The sequence below is a fragment of the Entelurus aequoreus genome, linkage group LG07 (assembly GCF_033978785.1).
Source record: "Entelurus aequoreus isolate RoL-2023_Sb linkage group LG07, RoL_Eaeq_v1.1, whole genome shotgun sequence".
NCBI classification, from domain to species: domain Eukaryota; kingdom Metazoa; phylum Chordata; class Actinopteri; order Syngnathiformes; family Syngnathidae; genus Entelurus; species Entelurus aequoreus.
In genome coordinates this window covers 50,300,487-50,308,773 of record NC_084737.1, presented here as the reverse complement: position 1 = coordinate 50,308,773, position 8,287 = coordinate 50,300,487, and the positions used below count along the sequence as shown (strand labels likewise).

The following is an 8,287-nucleotide window of genomic DNA, read 5'->3' as shown; positions in this document are numbered from 1 at the left end:
TATATATATATATATATATAATGCATTAACAATATATTTTAATATATATATAATGCATTAACAATATATTTTTTACAAAAGCTGAAAAAAAACAACAAATGTTACTTTAAAAACTGGCAGCTCAGTCACTAAAATTTTACAGTAAAAGCAGTGGGTTTTTTAAAGCATATAAAAAAAAATTATAAATGGAATGGAATGGAAAAACAATACCAATGTTTTAGTGGTAAAATTCAAGCAACAGAGCTGCCAGTTTTGGTGTTTTTTTAACCATAAAATCTTGTTGTTTTAATGTTTTTTTGTTTGTTTTTAATGTTTTAGGGTCTTACTGTATATGGAAAAAACAGCACCAAAGTTGATTTTACGGTAAAAAACTCAGTCGGCGGAATTTAACCGTAAAACCTATTGTCAATTTTACAGTCTACAATTTGATTGAGAATTTGTTTTGAAATCATAAGTCAAGCAGATATTTAAATACAGTATTTATCTTTATTTGAACAAAAAATATTTTTGGAATACATGACAATATGATATTTTGATTTTGATAATATCGAATTTGAAAAGATATGCAATTGCATGCAGTATATGATATTTAATGTCAAAAGGGAAAGAACAACACATATTTAGTAAGAAAAGATTAAGCATTTTATTAACGCATATTATTTCCGGGCTTTCGCAGGCCACATAAAATAATGTGGCGGGCCGGATTTGGCCCCCGGTCTTGAGTTTGACATTTCTGTTCTAGAACTTCTTACAAACTACAAAAAAACCCAAACATAATAACTTGCGTTCCCATTAATCAACAACGCCGACAGGCAAATCGTTTCTTACCTTCTCGGTGGTCCGGTTTGGCCCATCTCTTCGTTTCCTCTCAGTTTGTCGTTTTAGTTTGACGCACATTCTGGTTTGCTTTCAGATGGCGATGGAAAAGCCGAGGACGGAGAAGGTAACAAACACAGACATTGCCGAATACAAGCTCATATTTGTACTATTGCATGGACTTTGTGTAAAACACATTATGCCGACCCTTGCAGTTTATTGTCACAGCTTGTTCTTGATGCAGTGATCATGCACACTCTTGATCAGTCTCCTCTTTTCTCTTCTTTCATTATGCTTCTCAATTAAGAAGAAGCAAAACCAAAATTTAAGTAAGCACCGTCCTCCGATAAACACTCAACCAAACATCACATTCATTCTACAATACACAAACTTAAACCTTGTTTCGCTTTCAACACACTTTTTCCTTACTCTGCAGGCCATTTATCATGCCCAACCTCATCCCGCCTAAAATTCCAGATGGAGAGAAAGTGGATTTTGATGTGAGTTATGGGACAGACATGTGCATACACTAATTCTGCTGGAGGGTGTATGGAAAAAATCCCAGATATTATGATACACTTTTCAAAAACAAGCGCTGTAATAGGCTTTACATTTTTTTTAGGTTAATTAGAGGTCATTTTACCGACGGGTGCTTCTAAAATGTTGCCAACCTGTAGCAAAAACTAAACAGTAACACAATATATGAGCTCTCAGTAAAATACACGGCAGTTCTACACCGTCTCAAACTACAATCGCAACAAAAAACATATCACTAGAAAAATACATTTTTACATATTGTCCATTGTATTGAGTAGCATCGCATTGTTAGTGTTAGAGCAGTGATTCTCAAACTTTTTCTTTTTTTTTACCAAGTACCACCTCAGAAACAAATTGGCTCTCAAAGTACCACCTAAATAACCAACTTTAAAACACAGTAGCATAGTAGGCCTAAGTATTCAATAACATCAAGGCAGATATTTTATTTCAAGCATATTTAATAATTTTGGCAACTGTAATGTTTATCTGTTTGAAAAGTTAACAATGTTTGAATATAGGAACATAAAACAATGTACTTTAATCAAGTTATTCTTTGGCGTACCACTAGATGAAGCCCGCGTACCAAGAGCAACAAATATGTTTTGTTCCTCTATTATTGACCAAACTTTGTCTTGTGAACAACGAGCTTATGCTCAAACATTTATTCCTCTTTCCATGGATGCATCCAAACATGTCTTCTTCATTACATTTACCTGAACATCATTATCCAGCACTACCTGCTGGTCACATTGATTGATTGAAACTTTTATTAGTAGATTGCACAGTACAGTACATATTCCGTACAATTGACCACTAAATGCTAACACCCGAATACGTTTTTCTACTTGTTTAAGTCGGGTCCACGTTAATCAATTCATGGTGTAACACAGTCAGTTTAGCTGCAAGACACGTAACCGTACGTCACTCAAAAGTGGAGATTTTAACCATTGGAGTAATTTCTGTAGTTTGAAAACAACCAGCGGGCTGTATTGAAATGTTAATTATGTTGTATTATGCCCAGGTAGCCCAGTTACCTGCCTTTTTTTATGCCGTTTTGCAAGACCCATGTCACGTGACTTTAAACTTGACACCTCATTGGCTGGTTCTGAGAAAGGATCGATTGCCTCTGTCTTAATTTACTGGAAGTGAGTCTTGATTTTTGAAGCAGCAAATTTTTCAGCTTTGAATTTTTAAACACTGATTTTTTTATTTTTTTTTTACACTGAATTTTTTTTATTTTACACTGAATTTCTTTTACACTGGATTTTTATACACTGAATTTTAAAACACAGAATGTCTTTTCCAATTGAATTGTCAGCATAATTTGATCAAATAAATTGAGTTCACAAAATTCAAATGCGAAAAATTCAGTTAATGTAAAAAAAAAACTTTCGCAATTAAGACACATGCCATGATCTTGGTTTTTTTTTTTTTCAATGCACAAATGTTAAAGTGCAATTTTAATGAAAAAATATAATAAAAAAAGGAAAAAAAGAAAGAAAGAATGAAGTTTATGGCAAGCAGAATTTTTTTTTTAGTTCAATATAAAATATCCTCCAAAATAAGAGTGGGCTCATATTATTTAATGCTATTTTCATAATAAATAACATGAACTAAAAATATAAGCACTTTTATACGATAAAATACACTATTCTATATATAGTTGTTAGATTACAACGTAATTTCTTGTAATATTACTAGCATGACATATAAGAGGTGTGTTTGTGTAGGACATCCATCGCAAACGTATGGAGAAGGACCTGATGGAGCTTCAGACATTGATTGAGGTTCATTTTGAAAGCAGAAAGAAAGAGGAAGATGACATCATACATCTCAAGGAGAGGATAGTAAGTGTCACATTTTGTGACAATAATGGAGACGCTTCAACAAATATTTGCTTTGTTTTTGTGTGCAGGACAAGCGTCGCTCTGAGCGAGCAGAGCAGCAGAGAATCTGTAGCGAGCGAGAGAAGGAGCGACAAAAGCGTCTGGAGGTTCAACCCTCACTCGATTTGCAGCTCCTCGAACTTAATGTCTAACTTTGCTGCGTTTGTGCAGGAGGAGCGAGCTCGTAAGGAGGAGGAAGAGGCCAAGAAAAGAGCGGAGGATGATGCCAAGAAGAAGAAAACACTGACAAGTCTGCACTTTGGAGGTTACATGCAGAAACTGGTGAGAAAATGCAGGGCCTTGAAAAAAGGTCAAGTGTCAGGAATGAGTGGACTTTCCCACAGACTGAGAAGCGCAGCGGCAAGAAGCAGACTGAGAGGGAGAAGAAGAAGAAGATCCTGAGTGAAAGACGTAAATCTCTGGACGTTGACAACTCCAACGAGGAGCAGCTCAAGTATGTGGACAAACATTAAAGTATCTGTTGGACGTGTAGCACCCAACACTTGTGTGGATCATTCATGGTGGCCCACAGAGGAAAAGCTCAGGAGTTGTGGGAGTGGATGCACCAGTTGGAGGCGGAGAAGTTTGAACTGCAGCACCAGATCAGCCTCCACAAATATGAGGTGTGTGTGGGTGTGTCTGGTTAGAATGCATATTGTTGAACACCAAAATAGTATACACCTGAACCAATATTGACATTCACTACAAATACTTCAACAACCTATGTAACTAGCTCAAAACAACATAAAAAATATTATAATATATGTATGTGTAAATATTTACTCATACATACTGTACATACAAATATATACATATATACACATATATACTGTATGTTATGTAAATACATATATACTCTGTTATATACATACAAATATACATACATGTATACAACGTAATACATATATACATAAACATATATGTATACATATTAATATACAAACACATATATATATATATATATATATATATATATATATATATATATATATATATATATATATATATATATATATATATATATATATATATATATATATATATATATATATACACACATACATATATACAAACACACATATATACACATACATCATATGTATATATATGTATATATATATATATACAGGTATATGTATATATCTATATATATATATCCATCCATATATACTGTATATTATATACATACATACAAATATATATATACATATGTATACAAATATATACAGTATAGATACAGTCGTGGTCAAACGTTTACATACACTTGTAAAGAACATAATGTCATGGCTGTCTTGAGTTTCCAATAATTACTACAACTCTTATTTTTTTGTGATAGAGTGATTGGAGCACATACTTGTTGGTCACAAAACACATTCATGAAGTTTGGTTCTTTTATGAATTTATTATGGATCTACGGAAAATGTGACCAAATCTGCTGGGTCAAAAGTATACATACAGCAATGTTAATATTTGGTTACATGTCCCTTGGCAAGTTTCACTGCAATAAGGCGCTTTTGGTAGCCATCCACAAGCTTCTGGTTGAATTTTTGACCACTCCTCTTGACAAAATTGGTGCAGTTCAGCTAAATATGTTGGTTTTCTCACATGGACTTGTTTCTTCAGCATTGTCCACACGTTTAAGTCAGGACTTTGGGAAGGCCATTCCAAAACCTTAATTCTAGCCTAATTTAGCCATTCCTTTACCACTTTTGACGTTTGTGTGGGGTCATTGTCCTGTTGGAACACCCAACTGCGCCCAAGACTCAACCTCCGGGCTGATTATTTTAGGTTGTCCTGAAGAATTTGGAGGTAATCCTCCATTTTCATTGTCCCATTTACTCTCAGTAAAGCACCAGTTGCATTGGCAGCAAAACAGGCCCAGAGCATAATACTACCACCACCATGCTTGACGGTAGGGATGGTGTTCCTGGGATTAAAGGCCTCACCTTTTCTCCTCCAAACATATTGCTGGGTATTGTGGCCAAACAGCTCAATTTTTGTTTCATCTGACATCACATGGACAAAGATAAGACCTTCTGGAGGAAGACAAAACAACAAAAGTATCCATCGTTTGCGCTATCATCACATTGAATTATTTTCAATATCAGCCAATACTAAAGGCTCTAATACAGGGATGTCAAACGTGCGGCCTGTGGGCTGGATCAGGCCCACGAGATGAGTTTGCCATGTGTAAAATTGAGCTGCATTTTTAAATTAAAGAAACTGCTGTTCTAAATGTGTCCACTGGATGTTGCAATAGCAATTCTGTTAGGCAAGCAAATAGTTTATACTGGGGCGATCAAGTATACCAAGCAAGAGATACACGGTAAAGTGGAGCTGCAACTCCTTTCCCTCGACCCGATGTAAAACAAACAGGAGTAAAAATAATAAATGCTGCATGAGACACTACACATTGATATAGTTCTTTGAAAATGATCGTCTTCTGTGCAAATTTAAAGAAAGTGAACAGTGTGTGATCTACTGCAATACTGTCAGTCTTTTAAGTTGTTATTTTCGGTTTGTTGAAATTGTTCACACATTGCACAGCTTTGTATTTTTCTATCAATACACAGTGATGCCTAGAGAAGGCAGGGAGTAACTCATCCATCCATCCATGTTCTACCGCTTGTCCCGTTCGGGGTTGCGGCGGGTTGCTGGAGCCTATCTCAGTTGCATTCGGGCGGAAGGCGGGGTACACCCTGGACAAGTCACAACCTCATCACTCAACCATCTTAAATAGTTTCTACCTCAGTTTTCATGGTTTATAGAGTTAGCACAGGATTAATATGTGGAAATGACAAATGAGGTATATGATACATAGAAGAGTTTTTATTTATTATTTATGTTTTGTTAAATCCTAGATGGTCTGTGACTTAAAGTTTAATTGGTTTGTAAATACACTAAGATTAAGTCTAAGTTCATTATGTTCTTCATGGTGTTTTTGAAACTGCACCAATTCTTTCCTCAGAAGTGTTTTGTCAAGAGGATTATTTGTGATAGGTCTACATTTTCTGAACGTGTTTGTTCTATTTTGCGCTGAAGTAAAACAAAGAAAACAATTTGAAATTGTCCTATTTGTATTTTTAAGGTATTATGCCATGATTTCACCCGTCCGGCCCGCGTGGGAATAGATTTTCCTCCATGTGGCCCCTGAGCTAAAATGACTTTGACACCCCTGCTCTAATATCAGCATCGTATCGGAAGTGGAAAAAATATGTAACTGGACATCTTCAAGTGAAGTATTAGTCTACTCTTACTTTGATTGGTTCTTTTTTTTTGTTTTTTTTACTCGCCACTGATTCATAATACTGTTGGGAGGCCAACTATTTTCTCCACCTGCCCCTTTGACCACATTTTGGTCGGTTGCAGCGCCACAGAGCAAATCAATGAGCTTGTGGGCAGTCTAAGGGGAAACGGACTGTTTTCTCCATTTAATATAGTGTGCCATTATTTTTAGTCTGTAAAAAGTGCAGGGGACCAAACCTTCCTTTTGATAACAAGAAAGGGACATTGGGGTCAATACGCTAGTACGGTAAGGTCATCCAAATACCCAAATATTCTGCAACCATAGTAATACCTTTATATTGTTAAATAAATGTGTTAAAAACTACAGCTCTTGTATTGGATGTCAACATGACACTTTGCATGTAGTGATTTCATAATATTTTCTTCGTAACAGATCAATGTACTGAGGAACCGCATAAGTGACCATCAGAAAACGTATGTAGACTTTTTTTCCCCATTATCTTTCTTCTGCTTTCATCTTTTTTGACTTGTTCAAGTGTCCCCCTGGAAGTAACATCTCACCCTAGTTGCAAAATAACCTCTACATTGTCTGCACACAATTAATCAAGAACATTTTTATAATCCATAGTCTGTTTGCTGCAATGAGACTGTAAAGTTGTAGTGAAAATGCATTCTTGACACACGTGACTACTGTTACTCTCCAACTGGGTGAGCTGGCTGCATGGCTGGGTGTGGCACAGCTGTCAAGAGTCACACCTCCAGCACAGAATGTTTCACACTGTGTGCTAAACTGACCTGTTATTTTTGCAATGGGAGGATGCTGACGGTAACATCTGCAACAATGGCTGCTCCTAATTCTGTTTGTGTGTTCAACAGATCCAAGAGGACCAAAAGGGGACTGAGGAAATAGGTGCTGATGCACGATTTAGCCGTCCTTCACCAAACAAAAGCCGAACCACAGTCTCAACTTTTTCCTATGAAAATTTGATCATACTGTGTGTGCTTTGCTGTACTTATAAATGTAAATAATACCCTTTCAGTCCAGTCAAGACAGCACTTGTCTGCATACATACAGAACTAAAGATTAAAAAAAGCCTAAAGCAAAAAAAGGATCTTTTTAACGAGACAGGCTCTGACATGTCTGGCAACATGCTCCTCTTTCCAACGCTCAACTCCTCAAATTACGACTGGGGCAAATAATAAAGTGACATTGTATGGTTATGAGTTTGAAGCCATGCAAAAACCTTGCTGTGGTTTGAGGAGGAGTAATTACTTGCTGTTCCGACTTTTCAGGAAGAAACACAATCAGTGTCCACACTCAGTGCTGTGATTGCAGCCTAAATAGGGGCTCAATACTTAGACAACAGACAACCTCTCGCAAAAAATGTGGAATCATCCGAATTGGAGGATGTTCATTCAGTTGTTCATTTTTGTAGAATACAAACAAACAGACCTGACACTAAATTATATAGTCATTTCAAATTGCAACTTTATGGCTTTAAGAAACACTAAAGAAATCAAGAAAATAAATTGTGGTATTCAGTAAATGTTTAATTTTTAGATCAAAGAGTGAAAATAATATCTCACTCAACTCCGAGAAAAATATCAGCCAGTCAATCTGCATCTTCAAAACTAATCTGTTCATTAGTCTGCAGTTAAAAGGGAGTGTTCACGCCTTGGAAAGCTGTTGCACCAGGTGGATTGACATGAATCATAGCTCCAACCCAAGAGATGTCGATTGAAACAAAGTACAGAATCATTACAACTTATTAAAGAGGGTTAATCGTCATACAGTGTTGCAA

At 36.0% G+C, this 8,287-nt stretch overlaps 1 protein-coding gene across 2 annotated transcripts in view; it reads left to right on the top strand.

Annotated features, from left to right (window-relative positions):
* The window catches only part of tnnt2a (troponin T type 2a (cardiac)), a 9,531-nt gene extending 1,858 nt beyond the window's left edge, over positions 1-7,673 (top strand). Inside the window, exons 2-11 of one of the 2 annotated variants that reach the window (XM_062053854.1) lie at positions 914-943; positions 1,124-1,145; positions 1,253-1,316; positions 3,084-3,200; positions 3,269-3,346; positions 3,411-3,521; positions 3,584-3,693; positions 3,772-3,862; positions 6,919-6,959; positions 7,362-7,673. In XM_062053854.1, the coding sequence (XP_061909838.1) occupies positions 1,263-1,316; positions 3,084-3,200; positions 3,269-3,346; positions 3,411-3,521; positions 3,584-3,693; positions 3,772-3,862; positions 6,919-6,959; positions 7,362-7,395 (636 nt within the window). In that variant the 5' untranslated portion in view covers positions 914-943; positions 1,124-1,145; positions 1,253-1,262 and the 3' untranslated portion in view covers positions 7,396-7,673. The remainder of the gene's footprint in view (positions 1-913; positions 944-1,123; positions 1,146-1,252; positions 1,317-3,083; positions 3,201-3,268; positions 3,347-3,410; positions 3,522-3,583; positions 3,694-3,771; positions 3,863-6,918; positions 6,960-7,361) is intronic. The other variant, XM_062053853.1, reaches the window with a different exon arrangement.
* Positions 7,674-8,287: the final 614 nt, after the last annotated feature.